At 39.3% G+C, this 15241-nt stretch overlaps 2 protein-coding genes across 2 annotated transcripts in view; both read left to right on the top strand.

Moving 5' to 3' along the window:
- Positions 1–4924: 4924 nt before the first annotated feature.
- Positions 4925–14163, top strand: LOC116153457 (E3 ubiquitin-protein ligase RNF4-like). The gene is made up of 2 exons (XM_064485643.1): positions 4925–5060; positions 10088–14163. The coding sequence occupies exon 2, from the start codon at positions 10351–10353 to the stop codon at positions 10915–10917; it is 567 nt and encodes a 188-aa protein (XP_064341713.1). The 5' UTR covers positions 4925–5060; positions 10088–10350; the 3' UTR covers positions 10918–14163.
- TRIM69 (tripartite motif containing 69) overlaps positions 4941–15241 on the top strand; it is a 48860-nt gene continuing 38559 nt past the window's right edge. Inside the window, exon 1 of the mRNA XM_010994987.3 lies at positions 4941–5060. The gene's annotated coding sequence lies outside the window, so the exon portion shown is untranslated. The remainder of the gene's footprint in view (positions 5061–15241) is intronic.

Genomic DNA, 15241 nt, shown 5'->3' with positions numbered 1-15241 from the left:
CTCTGAATAATATTGCATTGTCTAGACATACCACAGTCTATTTATCCATTCACTTACTGGAGGACATTTTGGTTTGTTCCAAATATTGTCAATTATAAATAAAGCTGCTATAAATAGCATGTGAAGATTTTGGTGTGGACATGAGTTTTCATAGTATTGTTTGTTAAAACCTGTAGATAGTTCTTATGTACAGCCAAGGTTGAGACCCATTGGGTTAAATCATAAAGAACTTTTTGTTCCATGTCATTCAACAGAACTATTTTGTGAAAAGCTGCTTTGCTGGTTGATGATCTAGGGTAATGCTCCTTTGGAGCATGCCTTTCTTTGGAACATGCCTTAGCCTCCCATTTCAGAAGAAGAGACCAAAGTGGAGAAATACTGGGGTTTAATTAAGCTTATTAAATATAACTGCAATGCAAATTAAAAAGTCTCAATTTCAGTAATAAAGAATTAGATTTTATATACTGACATGGAAGAATACCCATGCTATATTGCTGAAACAAAAAAGTAGTTTCTAGAAAACATATTGTAAGCCATTACATATACACATATGCATTTTATATTTGTATTACACACAAATGTAGGTCTGGTAGGTGATGCCTTAAATTCTTGTTAGTGATTACTCAAGGCATGGGTTAGGGGTAAATAAAGAAGAGAGAGCTGACTAGACTGTTGGAAAACCAATTTGCTAAAAGCCATTTTCCTGAGTTTCAATTGGTGTTTTTCTGAAACCATACATATGTAGGGGCAGTAGTCGGGGGAGGGATTTTGGGGTGGGATAGAAGTGGAAAAGTAGAAGGGGAAACATGGTAGGCTCAGACCCTAAGCAGTGGTGTTTCCCTCCTGCTGCTCACCATGGCCAACAGTAGGGCCTATGTCCTGCCCTTCTGTCCTGGGGGATGTGGCAGCTGAGCCAACCCACCACCTACCGTGGCCTGGCCAGATGGAAGAGGGTGGAACCCACAAGACCCCCAACTCTCTCAGGCAGATAGCTGGTCTCATCCTAGATTGTGTTGGTGGAGGGCCCAAGGAAGCTGTCCTTAGCTTGATGCAAGTTGATTATTTGAAGAATTACTTGGCTAATTGATATACACATTTTTTTCTTTTAGAAAATTGATTTTAAAATTATTCTAAAATTGTTCCCCTCATCATGAAATAGTGAGAATAAAGAAAAAAAAATCATAATCCCCTGCAATCTCCTATAACAAGATTACCACCTTCGGACCCCATTGGATTCTCTCACCGTGTACCCATCACACTTCATTTTATGCTATGGCTATTTTTAAAATTTAATCTTTGTTAAATTGTTTTCCTTGCACTTCCTTATAATTCCTCATTTAGAAGAATTTAGAAAGGTCCAAGAAACCAGGGAAAGACAGCTTATGGTTGAATGTAGGTACCAGAATTGTAGGGACAGTCTGGGGGGACCCCATACCTTAACTGACCAAAGCAAGTGATCGTGAGAAAAAGCTGTAAGGTAGGAGCCATGGCTTAAGGCAATTTACCAAGGTAAAAGAAGAAAAAACATACATGGAAGAAAGAGTCTAAAGAAATATAGAAATGTGAGTTAGAACTTACCAACTTTAACCAGGAACTGCTCTGTTGACCCAAGGACCTACAAGGAAACATCAAAAGGTGAGACCATGGCTGTTACTTAGTGACTTGTGTATAATATTCCTCAAGAATGGTGCTCAGATCTTGGCAGCATGGCAGTCATCCTGCTCATCCCCCCTTTCAGGTGTCAGCATTTGCCTATCTCAGGTTCTCCAAACTGAGGTGCTACCTCTGATCTCATTTATATATATAGTACAACAAACTATATTAGCCTTTTTACTTTTTTCCTCAATGTCTCTAAGCAGATACACCCACAGGAAAAGGTCCACAAATAGATACAACAATCTCTTAACAATGTTTGTCTAGGGGCAGGGGCTAAGATGACAGGAGAAAGATATAGGCAGACTTTTAAAATATAATTCCACATACTTCTATATGATTTAATTTTTACAACTTTTATTATTTGAATATATGTTCATTATTTTTAAAAACAGGAAGTTTATACAGGCAGAAAAAAAAATGTTAATCCCACAGCCCAGAGATGATCACTCTTTAATGTTCATTTTGGTTTGGTTAGCTTTTCTGGAGATTTTAACTCTTGTTCTACTTTTAAAAAAAATGGTCATTGTTACTATTACTATGTTTATTTTTAAAACTTGAAAATAATAATTTTTATACTTCACTTTTTTCACTATCCCCAGTGAAAATAACGGTATAAAAGGAAACAAAACAGAGCTGGCAAATGTTCTTTTCTAGTTTTCATGAACAATTACTCTCTCAATATGTTTGGGCTGTTGCTCTTTACTTATATTTCTTATATTGTAAACTCCTGAGGTAAAACTAAATCTTTGTTTAATAAAGTCACTATTTTGTCTGTGATGTAGCCTAGCCCAACTGAAGACCACAGTGATGTGCAGGCTTCCCCTCCCCCATGGGCCACTTCCTCTTTTTATTGTTTTCACTTAGAAAAGACAGAGAGGACTCCTGATGGCATACAATGCCATAGCATTATTTGAAGTGGTTTTCTAGGTATGCTCAGCTGTCTGCAAGAGTACATATCATTTTCGTTAGCTGAAGAGTCAGTGAATGTCTTTGGTTGAGTTCTTGCAGAGGCAGGCCCTGAGCCAAGGGTCTAGATGTAAGTGATTTAATATAAGAAAAGGCTTCCAGGAGAAACCATAAGGGCATGGGGGATGAAGGATAGGGAATGGGAAGAATCCAAATGAGGGTGTGATTTCAGGAGTTCGACACTCAACCTACTCCCACAGGAGTTCAGAACAAAGGAATATACCTCAGAGTTTGTCCTGCCTTGAAGCAAAGGAGCTGGACTTTGGTATTCCACATCAGCCTGGCTTAGGCTATAGGTGGCCAGGAGTGTGAAGCAGGGTGAAACATAAAACTCCCAGGTACTTTCAGCTCACTCCAGTGCCTGAGTGTAATTTTCAGGTCTGTGGGTAGTGTGCAGGTGCTAACGGTTAGCAGCGAAATATGAAAAAGCTGGGGATGGGCTCACAGAGCATGTGTGGGGCATCAGTACGCTACTGTGAGTTTCCTGTTAACCTCCTCTGCTGGGCTCACAACACATGAAATCCCAAACTTCCATTAAAAGTTCAAAGTTTCTAAGGGGCTAGCACTAGTGTGTGGATGTCATTGAACTCAGACGTGAGTTTAAAATCTAATTCCACAAAAGGAATGGGAAAAGTCATATTACTGTTTTAAGTTTGAATCCACAAAAGAAACCGAAAAAGTGTTAACTATTGTCTTAACTCTGTCACCATATCCATAAAATGGGAGAATCAGCCCTACATCATAAAGTTTCTTCATTTACTTGCTTAATCACTCATTCAGTAAACATGGAGTGCCGATTCTGTGTCAGGTTCTGTTCGAAGGTTATTCTGAGAAGGGGATGGTGATAAGAAGAGCTCTGTAAAATGGAAAGCTGTAGGTAACTGCTTTTACTCCCAGTGGTTATTTATTTTTCACAGCTCACTGGAACGCATAAAATTACCTAAAACTATAGCAAGGAGATACAGGAAAAACTTCTTGACACTGAGCCAGTGGAAAAAAAAAAAGAAGAAATGGAAGGAATTCCTTTTTCTAAAGGCCTTTCGGTAAAAGATGGTCCTTACTCACTCTGGATGGTTCCTACAAAGGTAAGCCTGTAGGCAGAGCTATCTTAGGCAGTCTCAGGATTTCTGGGAATGATCTTGCTCAGAGAATTCACAAAGTCTACTTACATGTTTCAGAGTGTCTAGTTCTACCTCTGTCACAGTTCATCCTCTCAAATCTCTTAACATTTCCTGGCCTTGATTTCCTTACCTGTGGAATGACCGGTTCTCAGCCACTAACTAGTGATGCCACAGTAAGTAAGTAGGTCACTTTTATATTGGAGTTTTTTCTGCTAGATTTCTAGGATAAGGAGTCAGTACTCAAGCTCAGGCTTGGTAGACTGAGTTGGGTACAGTCCCTAGGGCTCCACTGTAGTTTAGAGGTTTCAACTCCAATCAGATCCAACACCTCCTTTTTATAACTGTTTAATGATGGCCCTTTTACTAATTTGATTATGAAGCTAAGCAAACTTAGTATGTGAATATTCTAACCTGTTTTCACTGGCTAGTCTAAAGAAGTGTCAGATGCTTGCAAGGATCTGCACTGGCCTGGGATCTCTGTGACCCAAGACACTGAAAGACTCAGAATTGTGTAATATTGATGGCCCCAATTCAGATATGGTATTGCTGCCTGTGATACGATTCTCTGAAATGGTGAAAATCTCTAGGTAAAGTTCCAAAAACAAACAAAAACCAAACCAAAAATATATATTCCTCTGAGTTGCCTGGTAGTTGCAGTCCTGGAAAATCCAGTGTATATGGGCCTGGCATAGTAAATGATCAATAAATAATTAAGGGAAAAAGTAATATAATTGCAAAATAAAACACACGTTTACTCGTGATTATAAACCCAGATTATAAGCAAGCTTTTCAGAGAGACAGACAGGCAGGAAGGCGTAGGGTGAAACAATGTCTGTGTAGGCTGGGGTTCCCAGCCCACAGTCCTTAAATACCCGTAGTGACCCCATCATTGGAACAACCAAAACAGCCCTATTAATTTCCAAAACCTCTGCTGGAGAGGCGTACTGCCTCCACGGAGAACCATTTTTCTAGAATGTGAGAGTTGCTGATCTAGTGACTAGGTGGGGGAAGAAAAGCCCACAACAACCTGGCCCTTCCCCTTTCTCGGAAAACATGAGACTTCGGAGAAAGGCTTGGGACGGGAAAGTCCCTTTTTCTAACCTGGAACAGCACTTTCTGCCCAGAAACTGGTGACGAGCTACCACGGACTCAGATTTTGATTGGGCACTTGAGAAGCTAAAATAGCGGGTTAAAAGGAGAGGAAAACCCCGGTGTTTTCCGCCATCCGGTGGTTGGGAACAAGCGCCGAGGCTCCCGGCTTCCTGACCTTGCACCTGTGCTTCACTGGGCGCTGCTGCAAGCCTGGGCGCGTCCACCGTGAGTACCCGCTCCGGGGCTGCTCCCTCCCTCTGCTTCTCCCTTTCTATAAATCGGTATATCCTGGCCTCTGGCTCCTTGGATCTTTTTCTCGGTCCAGTGTAGACAGGTATTCGGGTTCGGCTCACTCAGGCTCAGTCCTGAGCGGACCGACAAGCCGCGGAGAGGCCGTAAAGTGGCAGGCCGCTGGAGCGCACGCTTCCTGTTCTATTCCCGTTGGATAGCTACCTAGGCAGGACTGGGCAGAACAGGACGAAACATCTAGGTCACTGACGAGCTGCTGGATGAGTGGTTGGCACTGCTTTGCGGGGCTGCTCGATGTCACCCTGAGGTTTCTCTTTCCCTGGACACAGAGCGGAGGAGGGGGCAGGTGGCTCAAGGAAGTAGCGACCCGACGAAAGGCAGATGTGTGTGTGCGTGTGTGTGGGGGTTGGGGTCCAAGACTAAGGATTGCCTCAGGTCGGCGTATCTGGTGGACCGTTGAGCACTGCACCCTCCTCTGGGCTCCCCCCATTATCTTCTGGAGCTCCACACTTCCCCACCAGGTTCTAGGGCTTGTGTCTAAATTTAGAGAATTTCACAGTTTTGTGTAACATTTCTAAGGCATCTTAGATGTTTTGGTTAAAGCTTTACTAAGATATAATCCACAAACCACTCAGCCGGTTTCAGTATATTCAGAGTTGTGCGGCCATCATCTCAACTTTAGAACATTTTCATCATCCCCAAGAGAAACTGATTAGCCATCACTCCCTCATTTCTCCCCAATCCCCTCAGCCCTAAGGAACCACTAATCTTTCTGTCTCTATAGATTTGCCTATTCTTGATATATCATATAAATGGAATCATACAGTATGTGGTCTTTTGTGATTGGCTTCTGTCACTTAGTATGATGTTTTCAAAGATCATATTATAGCAAGTTATCAGCACTTTTATTCCTTTTTATTGCTGAATAATATTACATTGCATGAATATACCACATTTTGTTCATTCATTTGTCAGTTAATGAACATTTGGGTTGCTTCCACTTTTTGGCTATTATAAATAATACTGTTATAGACATTCACATACACTTTTGGTATGGACATAAATTTTCAATTCCCTTGGATATATCCCTAGAAGTGGAATTTCTGGGTCATATGGTAACTATATGTTTAGCATCTTGAAGAACTGCCAGACTGCCACACCGTTTTAGCTTCCCACCAGCAGTGTATGAGTTCCAATTTTTCTACATCTTTGCCAACACTTATTTTTTTCTTTCAGTTTTACTCAGATATAATTGACATACAGCACCATATAAGCTTAAGGTGTACAGCATGACTTGACTTACATCATGAAATGATTATGACAGTAAGTTCAGTGAACATCTGTCATTTCATATAGATGAAATTAAAGAAAGAAAAATTTTTTTGTGATGAGAACTCAGGATTTACTCTCTTAACAACTTTTATATATAAAACATTCTACTGTTAATTATATTTATCATGTTTACATTACATCATTACACTTAGTTATCTTATAACTGGAAAATTGTACCTTTTGATTGCCTTCATCCAGTTTCCCTTCCCACAACCCCCCCACCTTTGGTAACCACAAATATGATCTCTTTTTCTATGAGTTTGTTTTTGAAGTATAATCGACCTATAACACTATTTTAATTCCAGGTGCACAACATAGGGATTCAATATTTCTATATATTTTAAAAGTCACCATAAGTCTAGTTATAATGTCACCATACAAAGATATTACATAGTCATTGACTATATTCTCAACACTGTACATTTTTTAACCCATGGCTCATTTATTTTGCAACTGGAAGTTTGTACCTCTTAATCTCCCTCACCTATTTCTTTCCTCCTCCATCCCCTTCCCTCTGGTAACCACCTACTTGTTCTCTGTAATTATACCTCTGTTTCTATTTTGTTACGTTTATCCAATTTTTTTTGATTTTTAGGTTCCACATATAAGTGGAATTTGTCTTTTTCTGTCTGACTTACTTCACTTAATGTAATATCCTCTAGGTCCATCCATGTTGTCACAAATGGCAAGGTTTCATTCTTTTTTTATGGCTGAGTAATATCCATTGTATACATATACCACAACTTCTTTATCCAGTCATGTATTGATGGGCATTTAGGTTGCTTCCGTATCTTGGCTATTGTAAGTAATGCTGCAGTGAACACAGGGGTGTATGTATCTTTTCTAATTCGTGTTTTTGTTTTCTTTAGATAAATATCCAGGAGTGGAAATGCTGTATCACCTGATAGTTCTATTTTTAATTTTTAAAGTAATCTCCATACTGTTTTCCATAGAAGCTGCACCAATTTACATTACCACCACCAATTCACAAGGATTCCCCTTTCTTAACACCCTTGCCAACACTTATTTGTTGTCTTTTTGATAAGAACCATTCTGACAGGTGTGAGGTGATATTTCATTGTGGTTCTGATTTGCATTTCCCTGATGCATCTTTTCATGTGTCTGTAGCCATCTGTATGTCTTCCTTGGAAAAAATGCCTATTCAGATCCTCTGCCCATTTTAAAAATCAGGTTTTTTTTTTTAAATGTTGAGTTATATGAGTTCTTTGTATATTGTGGATATTAACCCCTTATTGGATATATCATTTGCAAGTATCTTCTCCCATACAGCAGGTGGCTTTTTCATTTTGTTAATCATTTCCTTTGCCGTGCAAAAGCTTTTTAATCTGATGCAGTCCCATTTGTGTGTGTGCTTTTTTTTTAAGTTGCCTGAGGAGACATATCAAAAAAAATTACTAAGATTAATGTCAGAGAGCTTACTGCCTATGTTTTCTTTTAGAAATTTTATGGTTCAGGTCTTATATTTGTCTTTAATCCATATTGAATTAATTTTTGTGCATAGTGTGAGAAAGTAATCCAGTTTTGTTTTTTGCATGTAGCAGTCTAGTTTTCCCAACATTATTTATTTCTTCTTTTTCTTTTTTAAATTGAAGTATAGTCAGTTTACAATGTGGCATCAATTTCTGGTATACAGCATAACATTTCAGTCATACACACACACACACACACATATTCCTTTTCCTATTCTTTTTCAACATAGGTTACTACAAGATATTGAATATAGTTCCTTGCGTTACACAGTAGAAACTTGTTTATCTATTTTGTATATAGTAGTAAGTATCTGCCAATCTTGAACTCCCAATTTATTCCTTCCCACTCCCTTCCCCCCAGTAACCATAAGTTTGTTTTCTATCCTAACATTATTTGTTGAAGAGACTGTCTTTTCCCCGTTGTATATTCTTGCCTTCTTTGTCCTAGATTAATTGTCCATATAAGTGTGGCCCTATATTCTGTTCTATTGATCTATATGTCTGTTTTTGTGCTAGTATACTGTTTTGATGACTGTAGCTTTGTAGAATAGTTTGAAGTCAGGGCATGTAATGCCTCTAGCTTGTTCTCCTTTCTCAAGATGGTTTTTAATTATTCAGGGGTTTCCATACAAATTTTAGAATTATTTGTTCTAGCTCTGTGAAGAATGACATCGGAATTGTGATAGGGATTGCACTGAATCTGTAGATTACATTGGTTAATATGGTCATTTTAACAGTATTCAGTTATGAGCCCGGTATATCTTTCCATATGTTTGTGTCATCTTAGTTATATTTAGTCCTAGGTATTTTATTTTTTTTTGATGCATTTGTAAATGAGACTGTTTTCATAATTTCTCTTTCTGGTCACTCATTCTTAGTGTATGGGAACACAATAGATTTCTGTATATTAATTTTGTATCCTGCTACTTTATCAAATTCATTGGTGAGTTCTAGTAGTTTTTTGGTGGCATCTTTAGGATTTTCTATGTATAGTATAATATCATTTGCAAAGAGTAACAGTTTTACTTCTTCCTTTCTAACTTAGATTCCTTCTATTTCTTTTTCTTATCTGATTGCTGTGGTTAGTCTTCCAATACTATACTGAATAAAAGTGGCAAGAGCAGGCATCCTTGTTCCTGATCTCAGATAAAATGCTTTCAGCTTTTCACCACTGAGTATGATGTTAGCTATGGGCTTGTCATATATGGCCTTTATTATGCTGATGTATGTTCTTTCTATACCTACTTCATTGAGAGTTTTTACCATAAATGAATGTTGAATTTTGTCAAAAGATTTTTTGAATCTATTGAGATGATCATATGATCTTTATTCTTCAATTTGTTAATGTGTTATATCACATTGATTGATTTGTGGATATTGAACTATACTTGCATCTCTGGGATAAATTCCCCTTGATCATAACGTATGATCCTTTTAATGTATTGTTGAATTTGATTTGCTAATATTTTGTTGAAGATTTCTGTATCTATGTTCATTAGTGATATTGTCTGTAATTTTCTTTTTTGTGATATCTTTGTCTGGTTTTGGCATTAGGGTGATGCTGGCTTTGTAGATTGAGTTTGGAAGCACTCCTTCCTCTACAATATTTTGGAATAGTTTGAGAAGGATAGGTGTTAACTCTTCTCTAAATGGTAGAATTCACCTGTGAAGCCATCTGGTAATGGACTTTTTTTGTTGTTGTTGGGAGTTTTTTGATTACTGATTCAATTTCATTACTAGCAATGGTCTGTTCACATTTCCTACTTCTTCCTGGTTCAGTCTTGGGAGATTGTACATTTCTAGGAATTTGTCCATTTGGAAGTTGTCTTCTAGGTTGTCCATTTTATTGGCATATAATTATGTGTAGTAATCTCTTATGATCTTTGATATTTCAGTGGTGTCAGTTGTACCTTCCTTTTCACTTCTACTTTTATTTGGTCCCTCTTTTTTTCTTGATAAGTCTGGCTAAGGTTTATCAATTTTGTTTATCTTTTAAAAGAACAAGCCCTTAGTTTCATTGATATATTTTTTTAAAGTCCCTATTTCATTCATTTCCACTTGTTTAATGCATAGTTACCAAAAATTTTCAGTATACATTTTTGTCTATATATCTCTATGTATTTTATACTGCTGTCAATCTTAAATATTACTAACATTTAATTTTTCTCTCATGTTTTTCAGTTAAAAATTCAGATTGAGCTTTCTCATATGTGGCTCCCAGAAGACTCACCCCACATCACTGTGGGAACACAGCAGTTGAGGAAGTGGAGACAGGAATGGAACTAGAATCAGAGTTCAAACATATTGGCAAATCTTGGTTCTAAGTTATTCTGTAAGTAAGAGAGTGACTGACCAACAGCTGTGAGACATTGAGAACTTTAGCATTTTCTGTAAACTTTGGCACAGGTCACTTACTTCTCTGAAGACTGGGTCCAAAAAGCACAATGAACACAAGAATGTGCTATGGTAACAGGGTGAACTTCAGACAAGCACGAGAATTCCGTACAGCTGGGGAAGGAGACACAACTCCTGAGGTGATCTTGGAAGCAGAACTGATAGATCTTGGGGAAAATGATGAAATAGTTGACCTTACCTGTGAATCTCTAGAACCTGCAGTGATTGACCTAACTCACCATGACTCTGTTGTGTTTACTGAAGAAAGGAGGAGAGCAAGGGGAAACACAAGGTCACTCCAAGGTCAAACTGGAAGCTGTGTGGTAAGCAGTGATGAGGGGTTAATAAGGGACAGAGATGTTTACATGACCAACAGTGCCTACCATAATGTCCTGGAAGAAAAAACTTTAAAATGCACAGTACCTGGTTATATCCGGTGTCGAATATGTATGGATGGGTACTCGGAGATTGAACTAAGTAAACGACAAATCTACTCTACAGAATGTGGCCACATCTTCTGTAGTCAGTGCCTCTGCAATTCCCTTAAATATACTAAAAATTGCCCAGTTTGTTTGAAAAAAATCAGCTGCCATCAGTACCACCGCATTTATATATGATGTGTGCCATGTTGCTCTGGACAAACAGCGTGGCTAGATTTTTCCATGTCCTTATGCAGAAACTATGGGTTGTTGGAATTCAGTGCAATGAACTCAAAAAACCTGATTTTAAAAATTGCTCTCTGGAGTATATAAAAACTTTCATTTCCCACACACTGTGAGACTACCTTTCAATTCATTTTGTTTAATGCTCCAGGGCTGGACTTGGTTGTCATAGTGTGCCAGAGACTGGTGATTGTCCTCAAAGCAAAATTTCCTCTCTTCCTCATAGCAATCTATTTTCAATTGGCCACATGTGGGTATTTTGGGTCATGTGAATAAAGGCAACATCCTAGAGATGCTGGAGCAAGTAGATCAAAGGAATCTGAGAGACTGACAACTTTGCAAACCAGAGCCACCTACAAGTTTGGGATTTTACTTGAGAGAGAAACTTCATTCTTGTTTAAGCAACCATTATACTGGGTCTTGTTTAGAGCAATGGAATCTTTATTTTAATTAATGGACCAGGCAGGGTGATATCTCCTGGTTTCTCTGGATTTCCTGACTCCATTGGAGTAGAAGGAAGTCAGTCCTTTCTGACCACCTCCCCAACCAGCAGGGTGGAGGTAGGTATACGGGCAGGCATCATGTCCTGCTGGGACTCCTAATGGCCTTTGAAACCAGTCTGAGTTGTTGCCTAGGCACACTAGAATCTGGAACTGTGGTTCTATGCTCTCTGACCTACCGTGTCAGAGAGAGGCTGCTTTCACCTAGGCTTTACAGGTATGCCTGCCTTCCACCTCTGTAGTCAACTAATCAGCAAGTTAGCATGGTTCTCTTGAACAAATATGTCACTGTGTCACCATCCTAGCTGCTGCAGCAGCCTGGCTGGGCCACAGGTCTTGAGAAAAGCTCCTCACCACTGCCCATCCCCCACCACCCCCATACACACATATATAGCTCTTTTTTCTTTTGAAGAAAATCCCATAGGACTCACAATTCAGTCTGCACTTTAGAATTAGAGATGTGATTTTTACTGTGCTCTCTCCGTTTCCCTTAGAATGAAAGGTGCAGTAAACTTTGTTCTTTACTTACAATGGTTGTAGCAGTGTTGCTTTCCTCCATGGAGGCTCAGTCTGCCCATCCTAGTGTTACGTCTGTTCTACACACAGCATTCTCGGGAAGTCCCATATTCCAGACCTCAACTGCTTGACTTGCCACAGGATATGCACGATAAATACGGAATATGCCCTTCTGTGGGTTTCTTTATATGTTCTAAAATGAAATGAGGAAGAAAAATAACATGAAAATTAAAAAAAAAAGGAAAAAAGTTCTAAATATTAGATGTAGAACTTCCTACATTTCAATAGATCATCTTGTGCACTCCAGTTTTGAGACTATTAATTGCTCTGTGACATAGCACAGTGTATCACAAACTTGGCTAATGACTGAAACACCCGAGGTGCCTATTAAATATAGATTCTGCTTTTGCATGTATTGTCGACGTGCTAAAGAAAAAGAGCATACTCTTGCCAGCAGCCCTTGACCGTCCCTGCTGTGTTCTACCCCACCTGCTACATATTTACCTTAACCTGCCAAACTCATATAGACAAATTTGAGTTTTTGATCTCTGCTTTAGGGGAAAAAACAGAGGGAATTCTGACTTTTCGGAAAAACTGAGATAAATTTTACAGACAGAAAAATTCACTGATCTTAAGTATATAATTAGATGAGTTTGGGCAAATAGGTACATTGATATGACCAATCAAAATATAGAACAATCCCATCATTCCAGAAAGTTCCCATCTAGTCAATTCCCATCTCCCACAGGCAACCAACTTTTTGATTATTATCACCACAGATATGTTTGAGGACACTGACTTTTATTACTTCATTGCTAGCCTAGCTCATCAGGGAGGAAAGTTTGATAGGGAAATTTGGAATATAAGCAAGGCAGAGATCAAGGGCTTGTTTTAGTGGGAGCATGACTTGTATTACCTCTTTTCAGAATTAAAGCAAGAAGGTATTAATGATGACACCTACTATTTATTAAACAATAGCTATGTTCCAGGCACAGTACTAGGCACTCCATTCATCACAGGCAGTCAAGGCATACATCTAGGCAAGAGCAGGAACCCAACAAGATGTAAGAGCAAGAGTTGAAGGGAGCTGTCACCGGGCATATTAGTGTGAATACTTTGGCTGCCTATTGTGCATGGCTGTGGGAAGAAGTGAGAACTAAAGCTAAAAAAGAAGAATAAGTCCACATCATGAGTAGAGCATGTGTGCTATGTTATGGAGTTTAGATTTTATTCTACAGTTGGTAAAGAACCATTAAAGGCTCTAAAGGAGAGCCTCTAGAGAAAGATTCTTAAGGATTCAGCATAATATCAGTGAAGGTTGAAAATACTTTGAAAATTGGGCTGGGGTGGGGGTGGAATATGGAGGTAGAATTAGAAGGAAAGATCCTGGTGTTGATTTTCTTCTCAAAGTAGAAGTGACTTTATGAAGTGTATATGAAAAATGATGAAGTAACCTTGGTCTGAGGAATGTGGTACTGCACTGGTACTCTCTTGCCCTTGATGTTAACAGTTTCATTTTAGCACAGCCAGCAGAGTTGTGCAAAGCTTTTTGAGCTATGGCAGCTCTTGGGAGATGACTGTTGATCTGAGGTGGCAATGATAAGAATCCAGGGAGCAGTTGTGGCAGGTTGGATTTAGCTTTCAGGCATCTTTTTGGAAAAGTGGAAGTTCATTTGGCCAGAGTAGAAAGAAATGAGATTGGAAGAGTTTGGATAATCAAATTTATCCACTTAATAACTAACCTAGCCTTAGACCAAGTTAGTCTCACAGTGAGAGAATCTGGCAATTTTCGTTTGTTGTTTCCTGATGTTCCTTGAGGTTACAGCAGAAGACTAAAACCAAATTTCTTGAGCTGCAACATGTCTGGATTTCATCAACCACAGATTAAAAATGAGCTGTTTAAGAAAGAGGGTAAGAGACAGAGTGGAGGAGTCAGAGCCACCTTTCAGCAAGGGCTAGCCTTTCTACTGTCTGGCCCACATTAAATTCATCCCGGCTGCGAATGTTAAATATACCCGCCAGAAGAAACAAGTTACTTTCCAAGAACCTAAAATTGTTAAGATGGATAAACTTTTAGGTCATTTCCTTAGCTACATCAATTAGGTCCCACTGATTTGATATTAATCTGCATACTGGGATGACTATCCCAGGGAGTGTTAATAAAGTAAGTTAGGTTTCCATGATATCATTGCCTCAGTGTCTTGTTTTTTCTCTAAAATGATGATTTCCCTGCAGTGAGAGCAGGGAGCAACAGCAGCACTTGCACAAATGCACATGCACGCCCAACCGTTCTTTCCTACTGGTTTCCTTGGATAGCCACAGAGATACTTAGCGTCAAGCAGAGTCTCAGGGAGGCCTCTGTCTGTAAGGTCTGCTATCCTAGTGCCCTCCAATCCCGGACTTCTAGTAGACAACGTTAGGTCCTAACAAGGCATTCTGGTCAAGGACAACAGGGTCTTCTGCCAGACTTATTTATAATAGTTTTAGACATTTGTTGGTGCCTAGTATTTTGAAAGTAAAACATGGAGTTTCCTTTTTCCATCTCCAATTTCATAGTTCAGTTTCATAGTATTATGCACATGGGTTTCTGACTTCGAGAAAATCTTTTTTGTTTCACTATCCAGGGACTATTTAGACAGCTCTAATAAGCTAACCCTCCTGCGTGGAGGACATTAATCACGGTAGCATTTGATATGGGCCCTTCCCTGCCCCCTTAGCTTTCAGCAGGCAAAAAGATCCTACAGGGCATATTCCCCTCTCCTGTGGAGTGGCATGGAGAGGCATGTGGCCCCTAGTGTGGCCCTGCCAGCATCACTGACCCTCTAAAGGGAGGGCAAGGGGGCTGCCGGTGTGGTGTGACAAGATAGAGGTGGCAGCCATCCACAGCACTTGGCTTCCCTGCTGAGAGGAGAGCCTTTGGAGAACAAACTTCTCTCTTCCTTTCTTCTGAACAAGCCCAAGCCACAGAAACGGCAGCAGCCCTATTCTCCAACCAGAAAAGACAAGGTGCAGTATACTGCTGGGCATAGACCATTCATTAATTCATTCACTCTTCTGCTCAGTTACCTGGTACTTATTAAACTGTGATAGCGTGGTGGGCCTATGTAGTTAAAAAGATGAATAAGACACTCTCCAAGAAGCTCACAGCTAGTTGGGGAGGATGTGAAAGTAAATAGTTAAAATACAATGAAATAAATAATGCAGTGTAATAAAAGCTATGATAGAAATATTTGCTAGGTGTTGTTGAGGCATAAAAGAGGAAA

Source organism: Camelus dromedarius, chromosome 5 (assembly GCF_036321535.1).
Source record: "Camelus dromedarius isolate mCamDro1 chromosome 5, mCamDro1.pat, whole genome shotgun sequence".
NCBI classification, from domain to species: domain Eukaryota; kingdom Metazoa; phylum Chordata; class Mammalia; order Artiodactyla; family Camelidae; genus Camelus; species Camelus dromedarius.
The sequence above is the reverse complement of the archived record's forward strand: the minus strand, read 5'-3'. Positions and strand labels throughout refer to the sequence as shown.

Excerpts from the sequence above, each read along its gene's own strand:
- LOC116153457 (XM_064485643.1), top strand. The coding sequence starts at position 10,351 with ATGAACACAAGAATGTGCTATGGTAACAGGGTGAACTTCAGACAAGCA.